This window comes from Myotis daubentonii, chromosome 7, assembly GCF_963259705.1.
Source record: "Myotis daubentonii chromosome 7, mMyoDau2.1, whole genome shotgun sequence".
In the NCBI taxonomy this organism is placed as follows: Eukaryota; Metazoa; Chordata; class Mammalia; order Chiroptera; family Vespertilionidae; genus Myotis; species Myotis daubentonii.
In genome coordinates this window covers 60,718,517-60,744,388 of record NC_081846.1, presented here as the reverse complement: position 1 = coordinate 60,744,388, position 25,872 = coordinate 60,718,517, and the positions used below count along the sequence as shown (strand labels likewise).

At 35.1% G+C, this 25,872-nt stretch overlaps 1 protein-coding gene across 2 annotated transcripts in view; it reads left to right on the top strand.

Annotated features, from left to right (window-relative positions):
- The window catches only part of GALNT13 (polypeptide N-acetylgalactosaminyltransferase 13), a 497,436-nt gene that overhangs the window by 281,524 nt on the left and 190,040 nt on the right, over positions 1–25,872 (top strand). For both annotated transcript variants that reach the window (XM_059704420.1, XM_059704421.1), the window contains exons 5-7: positions 13,198–13,364; positions 14,010–14,217; positions 16,842–17,012. In XM_059704420.1, the coding sequence (XP_059560403.1) occupies positions 13,198–13,364; positions 14,010–14,217; positions 16,842–17,012 (546 nt within the window). The remainder of the gene's footprint in view (positions 1–13,197; positions 13,365–14,009; positions 14,218–16,841; positions 17,013–25,872) is intronic.

The following is a 25,872-nucleotide window of genomic DNA, read 5'->3' as shown; positions in this document are numbered from 1 at the left end:
TTCATTTTTGCTTGTTTAGGCACCACCTGGCAATGCTTTCGCCCCTGACCAATACCAGACTATTCTTGACATAGTCTTTTAGTCTGAAGCATCATCAATAACAATTCTCTCTGGAGACAGAGCTTCACTTGACCAATTTGAACTTTCTTTTATTTATCCATAACTCCATCTTCCCTCATGAGTGCATGGTTCATAACCAACATATTGCTTAATTATATATATATATATATATATATATACATATATATATATATGTATATATATATATATATATATATATATATATATATATATATATTGTCACATATTTGATGAGTACAGTAGTCCCTATTATCTAAGAGCTATATCTTCTGAGACCCCCAGTGGATGCCTGAAACCACAGATAGTACTATGCATACTATGTCCCCCCACCCCATACATACAAACACAAGGAAGCACTTTATGGCTTCTATTTGGCATATCCAAATTGCTAACATACATCACTGCTCTTGTGCTTTGGGGTGATTATTAAGGCAAGTAAGATTTACTTGAACACAAGCGATGTGATACTGCTACAGTCAATTGGTTAACTGAGAGGACTACTACGTGACTAACCGGCAGGGAGTGTATACAGCATGAATGAGCTGGATGTACGGATGATTCATGTCTGAGTCAGGAATGAGCTGCATGGTGAGAGATTTCATCACACTACTCGAGTATGCAATTTAAAACTTATGAATTGTTTATTTCTGAAATTGTCCATTTAATATTTTCAGGCAGCGGTTAACGATGGGTAACGGAAACTGCACAAAGTGAAGTCGTGGGAAAGGGAGGACTACTGCAAATAAAGACTTTATATTTAAAGATTTGTATAGCTAGAAGGTTACAGCACTTATTAAAATAAATATATAAAACATACTGGAGTTTAGGAAAGTGAACAGTTGAGCAACCCTGGAGAAAATTTGGTTTCACAGGGGAGGTTGATTGAGCCCTACCTGGAAGGATAAGTGTGTTATTCCGGGAAGAAAGCATTCCAAACACAAGGAATTCAGAGACAGAGAGAGATACATGTGTGAGAGAGCTTTGTTTCCTGAAGGGACTTTGAGATGTTCAATATTGTTGAAGAGTTAAATGCCACTGAGAGGAGAAGATCACCTGAGTGGTGCTGAGCCATATCAAGAGGAGCCTTTGGACTTAGCTATAGGCAATGAAGAGTCATCAAAAACATTATCATAAAGGAGAGGCTGTTTGGATCTTCATTTAGGTCTCCAAGGAGGAGGGTATACTTTTGGGATCAAGAATGTTCTACAAATGCACCATATTGACTCCATGACATAACTTAAAGAAGAGGTGGTGGTCTACAAAGAGAATACAGTGGAAGGGAAGAATAAGAAAGGTACTGAAGGAGGCATTATCAGGATTCTGCAACTCATGATGTTGAAGTCACCATCATAATGTTAGCATCAAAGTTTCTGGCTTTGAACCTGTGTGGATGGTGCCTTCATTATCTCAGAGAGGTGAAAAACTTGAAGGCCTGGCTGGTGTGACTCAGAGGTTGAGTGTCAACCAATGGAGCAGGATGTCATGCTTCGATTTTGGGTTAGGACACATGCCCCGGTTGCAAGCTTGATCCCCAGCAGGGGATGTGCAGGAGGTAGCCGATCAATGATTATCTCTCATCATTAATGTTTCTATCTCTCTCCCTTTTCCTTCCTCTTTGAAATCAGTAAAAATATATTTTAAAAAACACACAAAAACAAACTTGAGGCTCAGAGTGATCAGCTGACTTGGATAAGCCCATCAGTGAATGCAGAAGCAAAGCCTGGTCCAGATTCCAGGATAAAAAAATTGATAAAAAAATTCAGTGTTATTTTTTTCACTAACAAATGTAAGAATTTAAATGTATGAATGCAGTAGCGAGTAATTTTGTTGCAAAATACCTTCATTACATTTATCACATTCAATAAACACATTTATTTTAGACAACTCATTATTAAATACTTTCATTACTCTTTCATGAAAGAGTTATATTCAGAGGTCACTCACAGAAAGGGAACAAGCTCATAAACTCGTGTTCCAAAACAACAAAGGTCACAGCACTTACTTGAATGACATTCTTTCACTGTTAGCTACAGAGTTGATTTACATCATTAATTTCTAAATGCAGGAGAGCTCTTCACAATAGAAAGAATATAAAATTTTCTTGTATAATACTTATTTTTATGTCTTAAAAAAGGTTGTTTATTAACTTGACATCATGGAAATAACTCCAGTGGGACTATATGATTGCCATTTATTTGGTAGAAATCACATCTATGATGTTTTAGTTTTTAATATAAACCAGATGTCAGCTCAGTGTATCCAGTCTGTTAAAGTCAAGATGAGGTCAGTTTAAACCTCAAAAGAATTATCTGATGAAGTCCAGAGCTCTTCCTAAAATTTATTCAACTCCTCCAGTGGACTTAGGATTTTTTAATTGCTTTTGTCACTGCTTTCTCCATTTCTCACAAAGCAATCCAAATACTAAGCCCGGCTTCTTCCTAAAATCAGAGACATGGTCATGCAACCACTAATGCAGTGCATTTGAGAGGGCAGACTTGATGAACAACAGAAGGAGCGTTGGGGTTGCATTACAACATTGTAGTCCAACATGAACTATAGACACAACTTATCTTTAAAACATCCTCCAGTTATCACGACACTGAGGAAAGTCCACTGTCTACTCTCTGCATTGTCCTTGCTCGTCCCCTCTTTCCACTTCCTTTTTATTCCTTTCTTTACTGTGCCTCACCTCCTGGCCCCATCCTATTAGAGCAAAGCAAAGGCTCTTCTCATGGCATTCAAAGCAGTTAGACTTTGTTTCCTGGGATTCATGTCTTCATGCTCCTGCTGGCCTCCCCCAATTCCTTGTCTACTTTCTTTTGTTTTTTAAAAAATATATTTTATTGATTTTTTACAGAGAGGAAGGGAGAGGGATAGAGAGTTAGAAACATTGATGAGAGAAACATCGATCAACTGCCTCCTGCACACCCCCTACTGCGGATATGCCCGCAACCAAGGTACATGCCCTTCACCGGAATCGAACCTAAGACCCGTCAGTCTGCAGGCCAAGGCTCTAGCCACTGAGCCAAACTGGTCAGGGCCAAAATAAGTTTCTTAAGAGGCAAAGAACCTTATCCTATCAGATAGAATTGCAGCTTTTGAAACCTAGCTCCCTCACTTAGAAGCAAGTTACTTAACTGATCTGAATAGCAAGTTCTTTATTTATCAAATGGTTGTAATAATATAACTAGTTCATAAAGAATATTATAAGGATTATCAGCTGCTTACTCCACAAAAGACCACCAGAGTAACCACCAGCTTGTCAGTTCTAGGAGGAGGCTATTTATATAGGTGTGTGTTTATAGAGTTTGGGGGTCTGGGTCTAAGTGGTTTATGACTGATTTTTCAATATAAAAATCTTATTGGGATTAATCAAGTATGTGATGTAATAATTTAGGATTGGTGGATAGAATGAGGTGAGAGTCTTGAGGTGAATTGATAAGCAAGCAGTTTGTCTAGTTAAGATATATTGTTCTGAGAAGAAAGCCATTTGCCCCCCTGAGCAGCCTGTTCTCCTTAGAAGATGCATTTTTGAGCAATTTATGTATAGATTGAATAAATTTATTTTCTGGAAGTTCTGAAAGCATGCATTAAAGCTATTTATAAGTTTATAGTCTTGCCATAGTCCTGATAGTTAACCACTGAGGGTCAAATGGGATGACCCATATAAAATATATAGTATAATGAATATATATATATATATATATATATATATATATATATATATATATAGTACAATGAATATATATAGTACAATGAATGTAGTATAACAATATACAGTATAATATAATGAGGAGTTCAATAAATGTTTGCCACTTAGTACTAGCTTTCTTATTATGTTACTGGAAGCCCCGTGCACAAATTTGTGCACCAGTGGGGTCCCTCGGCCTGGCCTGCTGGGGTCAGGCCTAAACTGGCAGTCCGACATCGCCCGAGGGGTCCCGGAGTGTGAGAGGGCACTCTGCAAAGTTGCTGTCACTTGGCAGCTCCTGCATTGAGTGTCTAACCCAGCCGTGGGCAAACTACGGCCCACGGGCTGGATCCGGCCCGTTTGAAATGAATAAAACTATTGAAAAAAAAGACCGTACCCTTTTATGTAATGATGTTTACTTTGAATTTATATTAGTTCACACAAACACTCCATCCATGCTTTTGTTCCGGCCCTCCGGTCCAGTTTAAGAACCCATTGTGGCCCTCGAGTCAAAAAGTTTGCCCACCCCTGGTAACCCCTGGTGGTCAGTGCTTGTCATAGCTAACGGCCTGTTGGCTGGTCGGCCAATTGCTTAGCCATATATATAATTTCTTAAACCAGGGCTTGAATGCCGGAGGAGAGGGCCTAACTCTGGCTGAGAAATCAAGGTTTGATAATAACCCACAGGAAGCAAGTAGTGGTGGGCAGTCCCAGCTTTGATTAGTGGGAGGGAGCACACGTTGATAGAGGACTTACGGATATTCAAGAGCAGGCAAGAAGCAGAGACCTCAGCAGGCGGGCAGAACATGAGTCTCTGAGCTCTTCCAGCAGAAAATAACAAGCAGAGACTAAGGTAAGCAAGAAGGAAGACTTAATAGCGGGCAGCCACAGCCAGCTGGAGAAATTTTAGATTAGGGCAGTAAATGATTTAGAAGGACTACAAGGGAAAGAGGATGGACTTTTGTTCCACATTGCTACCCTGGACAAACAAGTAAAGCAGTTCTTAAGCCAGGAGGGTCTAGACACCACATCTATTATTGAAACTGCTTTGGAAGTGAAGAATACAGTGGAAGCCTGACCACAAGAACTAAGTATAAGAGACAAATTATTAGAACATGGCCATGGACAGAATCCTAGCAGAAGCAAGGCGGACCCAAATAATATATAGACCTTATCTGTATTTTATACAGTGTTTCATAATAAAAGAATAGTGTAACAATACGTGAATTTCACACAATTCCTTTATAATTTCATTTGTTTTCCTCAAAGTTCAGGTAAAGTAGATGTGGCAGCAGTGTTACTCAAATTTAGGTGATGATAAAACTGAACCTTAAAAAGAGTCTGTTCGCAGGTCCTAAATGGCAGAACTGGGAGGCACACATAGGTTTTCCAGACAGAGAACTTGCTCTGGTATGTTTGAATAGGAGTGATGTGACTTAGGTTTGAGTGATGTTATAATAGAACAATTCGTAGAGCAATTTTCTTACACTCTTTCCTGTACTGATCCCTAGCTCATTTATTTGCCCTGGGCCTAGAAGATGTAATAACAAATCCAACTGAAGATATGAAAAAAAGAAAGTGGAAAATGTGGTGTTTCTACACCTCTAGTTCAGATAATAACAAAGCAGAGTTATCACCGGGAAGTTGATCTGATGATTCATGCAATAGCCTGACTGTGAAGTTTATATTTCTCAACCCCTTATTAAATATATTTCATGGCATGCAGAATGCTAGTTCCTGTAGAGGCAGAGATAAATAAGACTAATCTTCTTTCTTCTTTTAAAGAATCCCTTAGTCCATTGGATAAGATAGATTTATTATGAAAGAGTAAAATAAGGTTATAAAGATTGAGGCATATATGAGCTATAGAATTGTGGAAGGAGGCAGAATTGTTCTTTATGGGGTTAGGGAAGAACAGAGAAATTAGCTGGCTCCCTGTTTCTCTTTCCTCCAGTTTGTTAATCTCCCTCTGAGGTCCTTGTGGCATATTTCAAACAGAAGCCAACAAGCAAGGGAGTCTTGGAAGCACATCAATAGCCTAATAATTCTCCCACCCCACCTACCTACCCCAATATGGAGAAGAAAACAGAAGGAGCAACAAGTGGCTTTAGTAGCAAATAGGCCAAGGATGAATACAGGGTCTACCTGGATTTTAAAATAAAGTTGTTTGGGGAAGATGGATAAAATCTGATTAAAAAAAAATGAATTACTGAAGGAATTATAACTTATAGGAACTTACTTTTGAAAGGTTTAATAAAACGTAAATAGAAATCAATATATAGAAACCCACGCAAAATTAAGTGCTTCATTTTTATGAGACCCCAAGCTGTTTAATGATTATGAAAGAACCAGTTTCCTGTTGCCTACGTCTTCTTTGCATGGATGCATTGGAAAATGATGAAATTTCTCTCTGTAAATATGAATGTTAATGATTTGGAAACAGAAACCACGTGTAATTCTGCAACATTCAGTGCAATTCCCATAGCTTTTAATAATAAGAAGGCTATAGAGGACTTGTATTGTAAATCTTTATTCTTAATTACTGTTATTAATCTTCTTTGATTGAGGCGATAAAAGGTAACCACTGACTCACTGAACAACAATCCAACAAGTCATCAAACTACAGTGTTGACAGCCTTTGTTTGCAGTCTTAAATGGATTATGTCTAACTAAACCACTATGTAATTATGAATCTTTTGTCCATTTTCATCTTATAGTCCATTTTTCTTTTTCTTTTTTTTGATGTGGCATATTATATGCAGTAGCTTATCTGAAAACATCAATATGGTTCAAAAAAGGATAAAATTAAACTGTAACAGTCTGTATTCCCATAATATGTGTATACCCAAAGGGAAAGATGGTAAATTAGGTACACTATATCACTATATTTTCATGTACCAGACACTGGAAATATGATCCCACTCCTATATCTTCTTGAAACAAGAATGGGTGGATTTATTTCTCATATATGTATAAATCAACAGCTGATACAGAGAAGACTGGACTGACATGTGACAGAAGAGGTTGTAAATTAAGTAGAGAAGACTTTCCAAATCCAGGGCTTGCAATTATAGGAAAAGGTGACATTAATTTCATCTGCTATAACCATAAACAGATATTAACCTTATGTATCTTATTTTAAAATATTGATGTAAGCAAAAAGGTTTTATTTATATACTTATATATTGAAATATATATATATATGTATGTATGTATGTATATACACACACACACACACACACACACACATTTTTTCTTAAAAACCAGAATTTTTTTTCATTAACTTTCAGTAACAGTTTTCAACTTTGTCTGTACATTCAAACATTCAAATCCCCAAGGGAGATATATTTTAAAATCCCATTACACATGACCACACCCAGACACTGAAATCAGAATCTCTGTTGCTGAAATTAACACATCAATGTTTTGTTTTGTTTTGTTTTTTGAAGCTCATGGGATGATTCCAATAGCAGCCAAATTAAGAGTCACAAATATATTATTACAGAATTAAAAGGAAATAAACTTTTACTTCAAATATTAGAGATTTAGCATGTCATAATATGGTATAAATATGAAATATTGCTATGATAATACTTATGATTTTCCTAGAATACCAGATTTCAGGAACTTAATTGGACTAGTAGGCATCAAATAATCCTTCCAAATTGATGAAAATTGCTTGTGCCGTCTGCTACTTTTACTCTCATTGTGCTCCCACCATAATGTCAATTTGCCAATCTCATTTAAATGTTTACATAAGAGAAAAATAATCTCTTCATAAAACAGACTGCTAAAAGAGTATCTGGTCTGTATGTATATAATTTTAATGAAAGTTGATTTTTTATGCTCAGTTTTAATGAAATGATACTTGGAGAAAGGTTATTTCTCTTTTTAAAAATATTTTTTATTGATTTCAGAGAGGGAAGGAGAGGGAGAGAGAGATAGAAATATCAATGATAAGAGAGAATCATTGATTGGCTGCCACCTGCACGCCCCAACTGGGGATCGAGCTTGCAACCCAGGCATAAGCTCTGGCCAGGATTTGAACCATCACCTCCTGGCTCATAGGTCGATAGTCAACCACGGAGCCATGCTGGCCAGGATTATTTCTCTATTTCATTTCATGTAAGATTAAGTCATATTTTGTATGATTTAAATGTGTGTTTTCTTCTAATTTTTCAGACACCAGTAATATATTTTTTTCTTTTCTTTCTTAACACATTTTATTTATTTTTTATTGCTTAAAGTATTACAAAGGGTATTACATATGTGTCCATTTTATCCCCCTGCCCTAGACAGTCCCCTAGCCTCCCCTATTCCCCAGGTCTTATGTCCATTGGTTATGCTTATATGCATGCATACAAGTCCTTTGGACACCAGTAATATTTAAAAGGTTTGATATAGCATATACTCTGGGGAAGAAAGCATTACTGTTACTAGTATTAAATAATACATTACCTCATTATTATCATTATTATTACTTGTTGACCCAGAGTATTGAACTAGTTCTCTGATTTGAGACTTGAATTCTGTGAAATCAAGATTAGAATTAGTCAGCTTTGAAAATCCTTTCCAATTCAAACATTTGGAGATTCTGAGCTTTAGTTTTCAGACCAGGTAATATCTAACACTGATTCCAGATTATCTACTTTATTCTTATCATGTAAAATATATAAAAGCTGAGGTGGATAGTGTTGAAGTTATTCTTGTAATATTACAAAGAAGAAGTTGTTTGCCATCTGTCAGGGAGGAGAGAGTATTAGAGTTTCAAACTCTACCAGCTTAGAAACTAAATGTATTTTAACAAAAACAAAAACAAAGCACTAAACAACACTTTAAGTACTTTTTATGTACTAAACAAAAATTATTGTATTCACCTGTTCTAAGATATGCACTTTGTATAGTTTATATGTCTGAAATCAGGATGAGTTTTTTTTTTTTAAATATATTTTATTGATTTTTTACAGAGAGGAAGGGAGAGAGATAGAGAGTTAGAAACATCAATGAGAGAGAAACATCGATCAGCCGCCTCCTGCACATCTCCCACTGGGGATGTGCCCGCAACCCAGGTACATGCCCTTGACCGGAATCAAACCCGGGACCTTTCAGTCTGCAGGCCGACGCTCTATCCACTGAGCCAAACTGGTTTTGGCCAGGATGAGTTTTATAGTTGATAGTTAGTTGCAATCATTGTCTACCAGCTGGCAGTTGTTATGTAGCCACTATATTTTAAGCTGTGTGAACATGGTCATGGCTGTTCATATAGTCATGCTTCAGTGAAGTTTTGTGTGCTGATTATGCTCCATGTGTAGCATTTGTCATCTGACATTTCTTCAGATAGATGACAATAAGATTCTGTTGGGGGAGGGGAGTTATTGTCTGAAAAGAAAGGCAAGGAGATCATGGCAAGAATTAAAATTCATATGATGAAGCAAATATTTATTGTTGGAACAATTCTGTATTTTCTTGCTAGTCAACAGCTGACTGATTTATATAACTTTGCTTCATATCATGTCTATCAGGGATCTGCAGAGGGGACATCACCAGAGATCTTATTAGAAATACAGAATCTTGGGCCCATCCCAAGCCTTCTGAATCACAATCTGCATTTCCTCAATATTTCCATTTAATTCCTTCTCACTTTAAAGAGTGAAAACACTTTACAGTACCAAGGAAGATACACAAAAACACATGAAGCTGACTCATATTTTGTTACTGAGATAAGTGCTAATGATGTCTCTCATATGTTAAGCAATACAACCTAAAGCAAAGAGAAAGCCCTGAGAATAGATGACAGAGAATTAGTGACAGTGACGTTGAGTGTCTTTTCATATGTCTATTGGCCATCTGCCGGTCTTCTTTGGGGTGGGAATGCAGACTGGTACAGCCACTGTGAAAAACACTAAGGAGTTTCCTCCAAAAAGTAAAAATGGAACCGCCTTTTACCTTACTGATCCCACTACTGGGAATCTATCTAAAGAAACCAAAACACTAATTTGAAAGAATATATGCACCTCCATTGTTCATTGCAGCATTATTTACAATAGCCAAGGTTTGGAAACAGCCAAAGTGCCCATCAGTAGATGAATGGCTAAAAAAGCTGTGCTACATTTACACAATGGAATATTACTTGACCATAAAAGAGAAGAAAATCTTACCTTTTACAACATCATGAATGTACCTAGAGAACATTATCCTAAGTGAAATAAGCCAGTCAGAGAAAGAAAAATACCATATGATCTTACTTATATGTGGAATCTAATGAGCAAAATAATTCAACAAACAAAATAGAAGCAGAAACATAGATAACTATTGCTACTGATTCATAAGCAAGCATGACAATATTCATAGAAATCTATGTCCAGGATGGCTGGTATGCTCAGTGGTTAAACATTGACCAGGAGGTCACAGTTTGATTCCGGTCAGAGTACATGTCCAGCTTGTAGGCTTAATCCCCAGTAGGAGGAATGCAGGATGCAGCTGATCAATGATTCTCTCTCATCATTGATGTTTCTATCCCTCTCTCCCTCTCCCTTCCTCTCTCTGAAATCAATATATATATATATATATATATGTATATATATATATATATATAAAACAATGTTCAAATAAGTGTAAAAGCTTTTTCTATAAGCTTTATGTAAGTGTTAAGTAGATTCTAGTGATAAAAAACATTATGTCACAGTTTATTTGAAAACTTTTTACTTTTTTTAGTGGTACCTAAAATCATGATGTACCTTCCATAGGTGAAAGAATAGCTTTGATAAGATACAGGCAATAATACCAGTTCAGTGTAACACAAAGCTATCAGAAACAATGAATATCCTAGCTCTTGCTGATGCATATATCATTGCACTTGAGGTAATTAGATGAACTGACATAGAAAATGATTGATGTGTACAGCTTAAGAATTATTCTATAATTTTTTTATTATTATACAAAGTTTTCTTTGATAAATAACTTTTCACAGTGGAAGAAGAGGATTAACTAATAAAAAATATTAGCCACATTTTATGTTTATGCTACATTAAATAATGATAGTGTAAAGATTCTGTAAGTGTATGTAATAGCTGCATTAATAGTAAATTAGGTCAATATAACTTTGTCACATATTATGAATACAAAATTAACATTTGTGAGTGCATTTTTTAACACAAAAATAGAGCATGATAGAAATAGTTTAAGTAGATCCAAGTGTCTGCTTTTATTTTGACCTTTTAAATGATTTATCTATATTAATATGTCATTCATATTTTCTTTGTTGGAATCTAGTATAACATACAAAAATTTGATTTAAAATTCATCACTTTATTCCAAATGATACTGAGTAGCCTTATAGCCTATTATCCTTGGCTTAAAACCAGTTGTCATTGACTGTTAGATTGCTTTCAGCCTGTTTTTCTAGTTTTACTTCTTTATTGATGATAATGATGATGATGATGATGATGATGATGATGATGATGATGATTCTTACCAGCCTTTTTCCTTAGCATGCTGAAAGAGATGGGATGTGATGAGGCTGAAGAATTGAGAGTTGAGTAAAATCATGGAGAGAACCTTTCTGACTTACCCGGATGGCTTTCTAAGTTCACCTAGTGCTGAGCTGCCTGGGGTTACAAGTTAGTTGATGAAGCACATAGAAACTACTTGAATTTTGCTGGCAAAATGGGAAGAGATGACTATGAGTCATACTACCTTTTCCAACTACATTTTTCTTTTCCTGTATATACAATATCATATATTATGGCTGCTTAATGTTTTTTGAATAAATATATGCTGAAGGAAAATTATATGTATATAACTTTTAGTTCAGGTATATGTACATTCTTACCTGGTTATATCGCAGGAGACTTCACTGAGCAGATGAAACTTAAACTACTTTAAAAGATGATTAAAATAGCAGTAGGTACACAATCAGTATTTGTTTTATTATATGCCTTTAACTCCCACATTTTATTGGATTTTCTCATTCACCCATGAATGAGACTAATTATTATAATGCTTGTTTTATGTCATGTATTAGGTTGTTCATGAGTGACAAGAAATGTTGGGTTCATTTTATTTGGTGGAATTATTTTAATTCCCTAGCTCTTCAGAATATTTTATATGAAAAATTAATCTAAGGTGAATAAACTTTAATTCTTGCTATGGATACCCAGGGACATTTTTTTTTATTCTATAATGATGATGATTTAAAATCACGTGACAGAAATGTCTGAATGTTGACAAGTTTCTGGGGGTAAGAAACACCTGCATGTTAAACTTCTGATACTACCAGAGCAGTATGCATATTATTTATCAAAATGTACCTTTTTGGATTGATTGCCTGAAAAGTAAAATCTGGGCTGCTTTGCACAAGCAAAGTTAAAATTTTGTCTCAAAACATCAAGTTCTAATATTAATAACAATTATGGATTAGCCCCTGACTAATCAGTGCCCTCCAGGCACCAGGAGCATCTGAATTGCCTGAAAGTTTTCTTAAAAATAAATGCAGAATCTCAGGCTATATCCCAGACCTATTGAATCAGAATGTGCATTTTATTTTATTATTTTTTAATATTTTCAAATGTATTTCTGAGAGTGAGAGAGAGAGAGAAACATGAATGATGATAGAGCATAATTAATCGGCTGCTTCTGCACGCCCCACACTGGGGATTGAGCCTTCAACCTGGCATGTGCCCTGACTGGGAATCAAACCCTGACCTCCTGGTTCATAGGTCGATGCTCCACCACTGAGCCGTGCTGGACAGGCCGGAATGTGCATTTTAACAAATCCCTATTTCCGTTAAAGTTTGAGAAGTGCTGGTGGCCTGCCTATTCCCTGTCCTGATCTCAGATTTGATTATATTGCACTAATTGAGAATCTATAAAATACATCCTGGTTCCTGAACTTTTCCAACATAGGAGACATGATGCACATCATTCTCATGCAGAATGGCAAGCATGCGTGATTAGATTTTAGAATAGAAAAATAATCTGCTTTACGTGCTTCAAAATTCTGTGGATGTATGTCTTTTCTATGTTCTCATGACTTTTTGAGTTTTATACAATAATTGTCCTTTTCTCAACAAAGAATAAAATTACATCCAGTAAATGAATTCAGCTGTCCCTGTTGTGCCTGGTCTCCTGTTGATAGTCTCAGGTTGTTATTTTAGCTTTCTTAGACTTGTGGAAATCATGCTGCTTGGTTCCCTGCAGGAATTAAAATGAAATATTAGTAATTATGCATATTTAATTTTCAAAATGCCAACTGATTACTCACAGCATTTGTAAAAAGGAAAATTATTGTAGATGTGCATAAAATCTTTCCTTAATAAGGACCTTTGAAATCTAAAATTGTGCTATCACGGATATTTTTTATTCCAGCGATCAGAATAAAAAACGAATTATTTAGTAACATATCTTTCTTCTTTTCCCTTTTCCAGATGCAAGACGAAGGTCTACCCTGATGAACTTCCAAACACAAGTGTAGTTATTGTGTTTCATAATGAAGCTTGGAGCACCCTCCTTCGAACTGTTTACAGCGTTATAAATCGTTCTCCACACTATTTACTTTCTGAGGTCATCTTGGTAGATGATGCCAGTGAAAGAGGTATAAATGTTTTTCTCATATATTTTCTTAAATTAGAACACTTTATTATGGTCAAGAAGACAGCTGGGAAATGATCTGTATTTTCCTTGTAATTATACTAACCCTGAAACCACCCCTCATCATCAGTGCATTTCCATCATCAGTGTATCTAGGCAATCCCAACTCTAGAGACAAGGAACTAATTATTACAGTTTCTCCCATGATTCCATTTGGTTCTTACTAACCCAGGAAATCAGACAAAATGACATTCAAAAGGGTTCTTTTTTCCCCCAACTCAACTGCTCAGATAATTGAACATTTATATAACTTTATGGATACCTGTCTTTTTTTTTTAAGTTCAGGTAAATGCAAAATAACTTAATGAAGGAGCCTGCATTTGCCAGTGTGGCCTAGTTTCTCCATTAGAGTCTGGCATATTAACTTCCTATTTTATCCTTATTCTTGTCAGCCAAGTGACAGGTTATAATGAACTGTACATGAATATACTCATGAAGTCTCTATAGCTTTATGTCACCTACTGCAAAAAATGTTGACAGGAGTTCACCACCATTTCTGTGTGTAGGGTTTTCATCTGGGCAGTAGTATCTCTGCGGTGTTTTAAAACAGTTTCAAAACTTTCTTAAAAATTCTTATTGCACGTTGCAGATTTTCTCAAGTTGACATTAGAGAATTATGTGAAAAATTTAGAAGTACCAGTAAAAATTATCAGAATGGAAGAGCGCTCCGGGTTAATACGTGCCCGCCTTCGAGGAGCAGCTGCTTCAAAAGGGCAGGTCATCACTTTCCTTGATGCACACTGTGAATGTACCGTGGGCTGGCTGGAGCCCTTGCTGGCGAGAATAAAGGAAGACAGGTAAGGACTCACGGGTTCTGTCTGCCTGGGTTATGACTGAACCTGTCAGGACAGTGTTGGCTTTCCACCAGAAAATCTCTTCCAGGTTGCTATTTTCAGGTATATTCCTAGCTTTTAAAAAAGCCGTCCCCACCTTTCTCACTTAATAAAGACCTTGCCTTTGTAGTGCTGAACATGATTATTTGATTAAGAAATAGTCAAATAATTCAAATAGTAAACATGTTGAATATTCATTTTTAGGGGAAGGAAACCAGTCTAATTTGAAATAGTACAATTTTGTAAAATACATTTTCAAAGGATCTTATTGTGTCCTCACAACCGCTGTGAGGTAGGTAATGTAGATATTCTTACCTGTACCTAATGACAGGGAGGAGCACAGAGATTAAGTAGCTTGATCCAGGTATTGGAAGTGATGGGAGCAATTCAGTTGTTCCTATTCCCAGACTAGTCTTTTTTCTACTAGGTCGGTGTCCTTATTCAAAGTCTAGTTCAAAACCACCTTCAGGATCTTAAAAATAAAAACATAAATTCCACATTCCAAACATAAAACGTACAGAGCACAGCTATAAAGAATGCTTAATCATTTAAACAACATTGCCACTTTGTACATAAAAATGATGGAATCTGAAAGATTGAATGTTACTTGCAGAAATTAAGAACCTCCTGGTTACCTGAAATTCTCTTTAATGATGAGGCTATGAGGTATGAGCCTTTGCTGAAGATATTCATAAACATTGGTGATAAATGAGTGTAATTCCCAAGCACTTAAGAAGACAACAATGTTGAATACTGTCGGATATAAAAACATAGCCATGTGTAACACCTTGCTTGCAAAGGAAGTTCACCTGCAATAGAAAGGTCTTTCTAGAATTGAAGTTTTTAATGAAGCACTCAAAACCAGGGCTGTGTAGTGTGAGCTAGTCCAGCTATATCACTTAAATGGCAAGATTTGATACTTGCCACGAAGATGGATGGATTCTGCCAGTAAAATGAACCATAGCAGTTGAATAAAGCAGTAGGAACCTTTTAGTCAACTGCATGGAGTACACAGCTAATAACATTTTTCCACTCTGTGTATTGTACAGTACTCACAGGAGGGTAAGACTGGCGAAATAAAATGAACTTGGAACATCTTAAATGCATTTCTTGGCAACATTCATACATTATGCTGCCTTTTAAAATGTGTTTCATATTCAGCTTAGTGAGTTTTTAATATAATATTGTTTCCATATGGTCATGCATAGATCATTTATTTTTTAATGTAACAACATATTTAAATTATATTTCTATGTAATGAACTCTACTGTTTTGTTCTACTAGTAGGTTCTAAAGTTGCCATAACTAGATAATAAAGTCCTGTTCAAAGTTATTAGATCTAATTTCATCTCCCTACAAATTAAATTACTAAAATTAACAAATAAATAAATAAATAAATAAATAAATAAATAAATAAATAAAGGATATTGATTTTGTAGGGACCAGTGTTACCAAGAAGTTTTTCCAAGGGTAGATGAATTCTACTGACTTCAGAGAACTCTAGTCTTTCATTAATTGTGTAGAATATAAAAGAGAATTGAAAATAAGTATGAGTGATATAGGTGTTACGAAAGCAGAATAAATGATAGACAACATTTATTTTGCTTTACACATCTATGTGCGATTCAAAAGCATATTTGTATGTTTACCTTCTACCAAATATGACAAATAAGCTCTGCTCTTCAGAATTAGCTACAACTGGGGAAAACTTGGGTAGAAGTACGCATTTACTGTGGCGATGACACAAGTTTGATACTATAATAAGACATAAACTGGGAGCATGGGAAGGTGAGTACCTATTGATCTCCCATGGCAAAAAATTCTTTTTACCTAAAAAGCCATCATCAAGAACCCCAAATCTGGCTTTTTCTCTTACTTTAAGAAAAGATAGGTCAGGGTATAAACACCAGAAATTGAAGTTGGTTATCTTTCTGTATCTTAAAAGATGTAGATTGTTACTATAAACGCTTAAGTCTAGGACATTTCACTCAGAAATTGTCATGACCCTAATATCTTTCATGGGAAACATTTACTTATACTGATTATTACTATTTTTATTGTTATTTCTATTTGTTGATTTTTGTTGTTTGTTTTTTGTAATAGATATTTTCTCCATGAAGATCTTCATAGAACTAGCTCCTTAATCTAACAGTAACCCCTCTGAGATTGGAACTACCAGATCTAATTTGCAATCATCCATTCTCCACTCCCTGTATGCAATTACTTTTCTATAAAAGATATGGCTAAAATTATGCATAATGTCAAAGCAGCTGTACTAATCATACTGTGGGCGGAGGTTTTATGAATAATAGACCATGTCCATCCTGCTGAGTTAGTACTTAGAATGTATTTGAAAATCAGCTTGAAGATCAATCACTATATCTGATTAGATTATACATGGTAGTATGAAGTTGGCTGAAGGAAGATCTGGTAAAAGGAAATAATTCCATAGGAAAAATGATAAAATAAAAACATATTAATGTCGCAAAATAATTAAATTTCAACACATCAACTATATTGAGTTTGAAGAAACAACTATAGCACTTAAATTATTATTTATGTGTAAACTTGTTTTACTTCTTCTGCAGGAAAACAGTTGTATGCCCCATCATTGATGTGATTAGTGATGATACCTTTGAATATATGGCTGGGTCAGACATGACTTATGGTGGTTTTAACTGGAAACTGAATTTTCGTTGGTATCCTGTTCCCCAAAGAGAAATGGATAGGAGGAAAGGAGACAGAACATTACCTGTCAGGTATGTAGATCCTATCTTCCGATGGTAGCATGTACATTCCTGTAATAATTCAGAAGTATTATAAATTTACGTTCTCATTTTTAAGCCTTTAAAAGTCATATATTTTTATTCATACACACATGTGTCATCATCTTTTACACAATCATCTAGGAATCAATGGCTATGTTAAATCTAGTTTAGATTAGCACTGTCAAATTAGCATTGGCAGAAGTGCCAAATTTCTTTTGAAACTTTGTGTATCCTTATATTACAAATATATTTATTGTCATTTTTCTGTGTGACAAATATGTGCTAGCCTTGCCAATTAAGGTAGATAGACCTTACCTAAATGTATATGTATTATAGTAGATGTGTACCTAAAATTAAAGTAATAAAAAATGTTTTAATAAATATTCTAACTTTACTTGAAGAACTATCTTCCTGACAGATACAAGAGAAAGATTCATTTAGAAAACTGTATTAATAATTATGAATGATTTATTGTTTGTTCCAAGTTATTGAAAATAGCTACTTAGTTTGAAATATTCATTCATAAAATTTGTTTTCCCTTAATAAAAATGAGAAATATATGCATCTTTAATTTTCTAGATAGTTATTACCCACTTTATGAACATAAAATTATCACCTTCTTACTTTAACATACCATTGTGTATTTCTTAACTGCAATAAAAATTTTCTGAATAATATTTTGTGGAAGGAGTTCGCTAGTTTCACTCTTTAAAGATTCATTTGGCAAATCATCATTTAGTTAGAATAATAGAGAATACCCTAACATTCTAAAACAATATATGTAGCCCATTATCTAAACAAGAATATTTCCTAACCTAATGAAGGATTGACTTATACATTGGCAAGCTTAATTATATAATGAATTAGTTAAAACTAACAATTCACTAATAGAAGGGAACAGCTCGAATTGTTTGTGATTGAACAATAGAGTCTGTTAACCCTCTAAAGGAGGTAATACTATATCAAAGAGAAAAAAATGTGGCTACAAACAGTTGCATAGAGATGTAAAATTATTATGTCAGCATTTAAAGTGTGATTTTGCAGCACTGAAATCTTGCAGTAATCTGCACGTTCACCAAATCTTATTGATCCTTGCCTTTAATGACTTGAAGAAATACAGTAGCTCATATTACTATTGTTTATTAGAAATTCTGTTTTCCCACATCATGGTAACATTTAGCATTAGCTGATTTTTCAACTTCAGATCCCAAGTGAAAACTGTCCAAATGCACTCAAATACAGATGTGTTTATTCATTTGAAAATGAAGTAATAAGAATGTGTTTTGTTCTTTTGAAACATTGATCCTGGAGGTAGTAGGATTGTAATCCGGGATGGTCTGAAGCTGTCCACCGGGAGCACTGCCACTGGGGCCTCCTGGGAGGTGCAGGGCCAGCCACCACCTGTTCCCTGCCTGGTGCCACCTGACACTAGCTATAGAGTGATCTTCAGATGGTTGCTACTTGTTTGGGGCTTGAAGGTGCCCAGGAGAGGCCATGCTGCAAGCCAGGCCACATTCCCAGTAGGGCCAGGACCAGGATCATTTAGCAAGAGACATAGGTCATGCAGAGACCAGTTGCTGCGTGTTTGAGAGATAGTAGGAAATTCCAAATCATGAGGCATGAGAGACCATTTGTATGAAAAAGCCACTGTAAATGGCTTGGGTGGGCCCACAAGTTGGGTGGAGCGGTGTCTCAAGGAATCATCAAGGCTGGACTATCAGTGTTAACCAGGTTGATGGAAATTCAGATTATGGCACCCACCTGCCAGCTCCATGGGGAAAGGGCTCATCAAAGAACAATGGCCTCTGCCAGCACTTCTGTCTGGGAGAAACCTGCACCAGGCCCTTGAGCTGGGAATTCTGTTGTGGGGCCAAGAACCCTTGCTCCTCAGAGTATACCTTTTTGGCCAAGATTTCTCTTTTGATTTTTAATGGCCACACGTGGGGGTGAGACCAGCCCATTCTGTGTCTCCGTCCTTCCTAGAAATCTTGATGTGGCTTTTTCTGTATATACTTATTTATAGGTCTTCTGTTCAGCTAGATTTCAGATAGTTATAAATTACGGTTGTTCTGTAATTTAGTTGTAATTTTGATGTCATTGTGGGCGGTTCCAAGTGCCATATTTACTTATGCCACCATCCTGACCAGAACCTACCTTTATTTTCTCACAGAGTGAAAAGGTAGATAATTAAATGGTAGCCAACATTCATAATAATTTACTGATCTCATTCATGAAAGTAAAGATTTACATAGAAATTGGACATTATCTCTCGTCATTTATTAACAAAAACATAAGATGAAATAGCCTACTTGCTATGCTTATGTGGCTTTATTATAGTAACACGGAGAACTGATAAAAACTAAGTGTATTTTATTTGTATCCTTCAGTAACTGCACAGTATTTTACTTTTTAAATTGCTCAAGGAGCTGGAGCAAAAGAAAAAGAGAAACCTATCTTTGCTGATGTTTCTAGATATTTATGGCAAAAGGTTAATTAATGCATGGGTTATGTTGTAACACTCCGCAGGTAATTTTCATCAGCATAGCTATCATGTGAACTTTCTTTGTACTTATAATCTGTTACTTGAAGATGTGATCATTTTTCTCACATTTATACAAACACATTAATCATTCTAGGTGTTGAAGACTTTTTTTCTTATTTGATTAATAGAATCTGAATAGCTAAAGTGATTAAAATGAGGTTGAAATTTTAGTTTTCTTAGTAGAATATTTCTGTTAAAATGTCAGTTAAGACAGAACTTCCTACTGACTATAATTTGCTAATTTAGTCATCTCTTAGAAATACAATAAAGCCTCTGTGTATATAGAGCATCAATTTGAACTTGTGACCTAACCTTAGTTATACCACATTTGAATTAAAGTTTATAATTGTTATTATTATTCTATTGTCACCTCTAGGCTTTTATATTTTCATTTTGATAATAAATGGAGTGTGTGAAATACTTGGTATTTGTGAAGTTACGAGAATGGAATAATAGCACATTTAATCCCTATTATTTAGTTTTATTTAATCTGTAAACTCTCCTTAATATTTTAGTTGTTAAATTATATGACTTTTTAAGAATATCTCAATTATATGTGCAACAATAGAGTAATCAAATTGTTAAACCAGAGGTCTTATACCAGGAGTTTGCATGTCAAATATGCTGTGTAGGTGAATTTTACTTGACCTACATAGTGTTTTAAATTTTAAAAATTACCACTACCAAAAAAAATGAGATGTTTTAAAGAAAAATCTGGATTTCCAGCTATTCTTGAGAAGTCAGAATTTCTTGTTGTTATGATCCTCTGTCCCTAATGGGCACCATCAGGTGGAGTTCAGTAGAAGCTGTCCATATAGAAGTAGCATGAACGTGTAACATAATCCCCACAACTCTTTTTTTTTTTAAATTGTGTGTCCCTGACCCTGAGGCTGAGGATGAGTTGTTGCCATTTGTCATCATTCTTATACTTGGAAAAATATTTCTCTGTACCTGTTTCCCAACCAAAGATGAGAGAAATACGCTTATTGCAACTAATCAACTCCACATATTGATATTATTTACCTGACTAAAATCTTTTTAATTTGTGACTTTTGACTTAGAGGAAATGGCTGCATTTTAAAGATTAAACAAGTTGGACTTGTATGAATATACATATACATAACCTAATGGAATAGCAACTAGTAGCATAAATTATCTGGTAGGGCAGATAATCTCTTCAATCATTTAATTAGTTTGGGGGATGTATGCTTCCAATACATGTAACTTTTGAGTTGATTTGGTTCAAGCTATTGGAATGAGTTTGATTTCATGTGCAAATACACATTGTGCACCATGCTAGGTTTTGCACATACAAAGGTTAATAAGGCGTTCTATGCTCTAAAGTTGCTCACTCTCTGGGATGCGTCATGTGTATGTTGGACCAGCATATGTGGTCAGAGTGTGGCTACACAGGAGTTAAACTATGTTACTGCTAGAGTTGTGTGGGCTTCTGAAAAGAATCCACCTCTATTCTTTTTTTAAAAAATATATATTTTATTGATTTTTTACATAGAGGAAGGGAGAGGGATAGAGAGTTAGAAACATCGATGAGAAAGAAACATCGATCAGCTGCCTCCTGCACACTCCCTACTGGGGAAGTGCCCGCAACCAAGTACATGCCCTTGACCTGAATCGAACCTGGGACCCTTCAGTCCGCAGGCCGACGCTCCATCCACTGAGCCAAACCGGTCAGAGCTCCACCTCTATTCTTATTCATAACTTTCATCTTTTAGTTATGCCGTGTAAGTCATCCTCAGTAGTTATAAAGAGATTTGTTTCCACTTTAATTTCTTAATTATTAAAGTAGATATCTTTACTAGAAAGCTACAGGTTACTTATCAAGCCTATTTAACTTTTTTTATCCTTTTCTTATTTTATAGACTTTTGCATGTAGTTATTATTAATAATCTTAATATGCCTTCTTTCATTTTCACTTGGAGTACCATTTTCATTATCTTCCTAAAGCAAAATAAAAGAATTTTTTAATTTTTTCTAATTGTTGCTATCATAAATCAAACATAGATATAATTATGAATTTTTTCTCTCTGACACATTTTACCTACTTTGATATCCCTTTTTAGTAACATGTGACTGATCTCATACATTTATTTTTCTTTCAAAGAAAGGAATTTATAAAGAAAAAAATTAATAGTGTTCTTAATAATAGCTCAGATGACAATTATTGTGCCTTTATTGGGAAAAACCTCATAGAAATTTTACATATCTATTTCCAACATCTTTATAGTATGATATTACAGAAGAAATATTAAAGCTGGCTTTGGAGAATCTGGGTTTTATTTCAAGCTCCTCCAATTGGAAAATTACCCAGTCTTCTCAGCTATTAAATGGAAAATTATTCTCGCTGCCTTGCTTAAGTCATGAAGTGCTATAAAATATTAACTGAGAAACGTATTTGAAAGGTGTTATTTTAAATTTATTCCTGATATATGTGCATTGCAAAATAAATGTGACAAGTACCTAAAGCATAATGAAACAGAACACCAAGGAGCCACTTCTTTAAAAATTTTGTTATATTTCTTTCTGGATACATTTCTCCATAGTTTAGAAATTGCTATACCATGGGTATTTTCTTATGCCAGTAATTTTTTTTTTCACAAATAAAAATTTTAATAGCTGCTAATATGTCAATTATTTACTTATCTTCTCCTATATTTTTCATTGTTTAAAGTCATTTAAGAGATTTTTTATACTTTATTCTTGCCAATTATGTCTTCTTATGTATAGTTTTTATATACAATATAGTCTCCTTAGAATTATGTAGACGATATGAAATTTATTTTAATATTGTTACCTTTTGTCAATTTATCCTTTTCAATTTATAGTTCCTCTAGTAAGTGTAATAAATGAAAACCACTTATTTTATCCTGTAAAATGTTATAAAATATAAAATCAAATTTATTATTATTTAATAGCAATTAATGTAATTCTTAACTTTAAACTCATATATTTTCTATTAAGTTTTTCTCAATCCAATGAAAATATACTTTAAATTAAAAGACAGAGCAGAGAGAAATTCTCTCAAAGCCTGTGAGACACTTCTTCACAATTGGAGATAATAAAGCAACAGTACAGGGAAAGGTCAGTGTTGTGAACAGAGCAAAGACTTCCATAGAAATAGTTGAGCTTTGGAATGTTTGAATGTCCATGTTCTCACCTACTCATGTGAAAACCTAATACATGTTGATTTTGAGAGAAAAAGATACCAACTCAGATGGAATCCGTGAATTTATATTCTTTGGAGAAAAATTGCATGTTTATATTATACTAGAGGCCCAGTGCACAACATTTGTGCATGGGGGTGAGGTCCCCTCAGCCCAGCTTGCAACCTCTCCAACCTGGGATCCCTCTCACAATCCTGGACCACTGGCTCCTAATCGCTCACCTGCCTGCCTGCCTGGTCGCCCCTAACTGCCCCCCCCCCCTGCCGGCCTGATCGCCCCTAACTGCCCCTCTCTGCTGGCCTGGCCGCCCCCAACTGTCCCTCCCCCCACCGGCCTGGTAGCCCCTCACAGCACCTCAGCTGGCCTGGTTGCCCCACACAGCCTGCTGTTCAGTTGTTTGGTCTTCCCTCACTAACACCCCTGCCAGCCTGGTCATAGGCAGCCATCTTGTGAGGGCATGAGGGTTAATTTGCATGTCACCTCTTTATTATATAGGATTGATTTCTAATTGTTTAGGTTATAAGTTATAAGACTTTCCTATCAATGGTTGCAATGAGAACAAAATAAGGGTAGTATAAAAAGTTTTCAAGGTGATGAATCAAATACCACATTAATATGCTGAATAATTTTATCACATTACCCAAAATATTTTAAAATATCTGATTTTAGACGGTCTCATTTCTTATTTTGACCCCTTTTATACAATGAAAGTCAAAGGATAGATCAAATCCTGTGCCAACTACTATTCATCCTCTTGGAAGCTAATGGTCTTATCAGTTCATGAGGATTATTAAAAATGATTTAGGAAAAAAACTGTTCTTTTTCTTGAGAATATAGGTATTTGAGCACATATAAGGTATTTGATTCTGATACTTGTTGTTAAATTGGTTCTTGGGCAGAAAAATAAGCCATTTTCCCATACTAAGAAAAACTTTAAATTTTTTCTTACCCTTTAAAATAGCTTTGAAGCTATTTGTGTTCCATAGATTCCACAGGATTTGAGTAAGCTTTCTTGCTTAGAGCTTAAGCCAGCATAAACTCGTACAGTAACAGTTTCTTTTCTATAGAAAACTGTATCATCTCACCCAAACATATGTTCAAATGAGTGTCATGGTGTGCAATATTGCACCGAACTTCCCACTTTTTATCTGTAAAATCCTTTAATCGCATTCAACATTTGATTATTCATTGCTCTAATAAAATGCTTGTTATGCCTTTGCTTCTTTTCTCTCTCTTCTGCTTTCTATATTTGGGTATAGTGGACAGGTTAAGGAAGGAAGAAGAGAGACTCAGCATCTAATTTCCCTTTGATTTTAAAACCTGCCAAATGTTTAACCAAATGAAGTCATTATATTCTATGGTATTAAAAAATCAAAATTATATTACTATTTTAGATTTTTATGCCTCACATATGTATACATAATGAAATATTTATGTTTGTCATTTCTTTTTATTATGGTTTATACTATATGAGAAATGTTAGTTATGTAGAGCTATAAATACTAACAGCCTCTACATTTTGTGATATTTGACCAATGCAAATAACAGCTTAAAGCTGAGCTATAGGCTCTCACATCTTCTTTATATTTTTTTCTCCTGACACCTTGGTTATTTGCCAGGTAAGATTAAATAAAATCCTGATATAGCATCGGAAAAAATAGTGAGAAGAAATTATGTTTATATAACTTTGAAGAAATTGCTCTGAAAAGCAGTGCTAAAATTAACAGGAAAACATGGTACATAAATTTGGAATTGGAAATCAGGAAAATGTATTTTGAATTAGCTACCTCAAATTCTTCACTGTATAAGTTAAAAGAACCAACTGGGAGCCATTGATTAGTAGAGGATGGATGGAAGGAAGGCAGGAAGGCAGGCAGGCAGGCAGGCAGGCAGGAAGGAAGGAAGGAAGGAAGGAAGGAAGGAAGGAAAGAAAGAAGGGAGGGAGGGAGGGAGGGAGGGAGGGAGGAAGGAAGGAAGGAAGGAAGGAAGGAAGGAAGGAAGGAAGGAGAAGAGAGAGAGGGAGAAAGAAAGAAAGAGAAAGAGAGAAAGAAAGAAAGGAAGAAAGAAAGAAAGAAAGAAAGAAAGAAAGAAAGAAAGAAAGAAAGAAAGAAAGAAAGAAAGAAAGAAAGAAAGAAAGGAAGGAAGGAAGGAAGGAAGGAAGAAGAAAGAAAGAAAGAAAGAAAGAAAGAAAGAAAGAAAGAAAGAAAGAAAGAAAGAAAGAAGAAAGGAAGGAAGGAAGGAAGGAAGGAAGGAAGGAAGGAAGGAAGGAAGGAAGAAAGAAAGAAAGAAAGAAAGAAAGAAAGAAAGAAAGAAAGAAAGAAAGAAAGAAAGAAAGAAGAAGGAAGGAAGGAAGGAAGGAAGGAAGGAAGGAAGGAAGGAAGGAAGAAAGGAAGAAAGAAAAAAAGAGAGAGAAAGAAAGAAAGAAAGAGAGAGATAGAGAAAGAAATAAAGAGAAAGAAAGAGAGAAAGAAAGAAAGAGAAAGAAAGAAAGAAAGAAAGAAAGAAAGAAAGAAAGAAAGAAAGAAAGAAAGAAAGAAAGAAAACATGTTTGTTTGTTTTTTAACTGGGCCACTCACTACTTGTAGTCCTTGAACAAGTCATTTAAACACATTAAATTTTGACTAAATTTTGTTGAACAAATCTGTAGGGTTCTGTAGCTCTAAAATCCTATAGTACTATTAAAAATTAATTGGACTCTAAAACCAATAAAATATAAAGCTGATTGTAATCTTGGCAAACACAGACGTTTTCTTCTCTTTAAGTAAAAATCATATTTATAATCTGTAGTACTTATTTTGTACTATTGTTGGTTCTATGCTTAAAGTGCTGCATGCATTAACACAGTCCCCATTTTATAGATGATGAAATTGAGGCACAGCTTTAAGTGGCTTGCTGAAAGTCATCTGTGGGGATGAGTTTTGAACTAGATACTAAGACCATACTCCTAAAAACTAAATGTAGCTGACTCTTAGAGACTCCTTACTGTGAGCCTGCTTTTCACACATATTGTGATAATCCCAATGTGAAATGTAGGATACATTATCTTCTCAGTGAAAATGCAAGCATTGCATTTTAACATCACTCAGTAATCACATTTATTTTATCATTTAAAAAATTTTTCAACTTC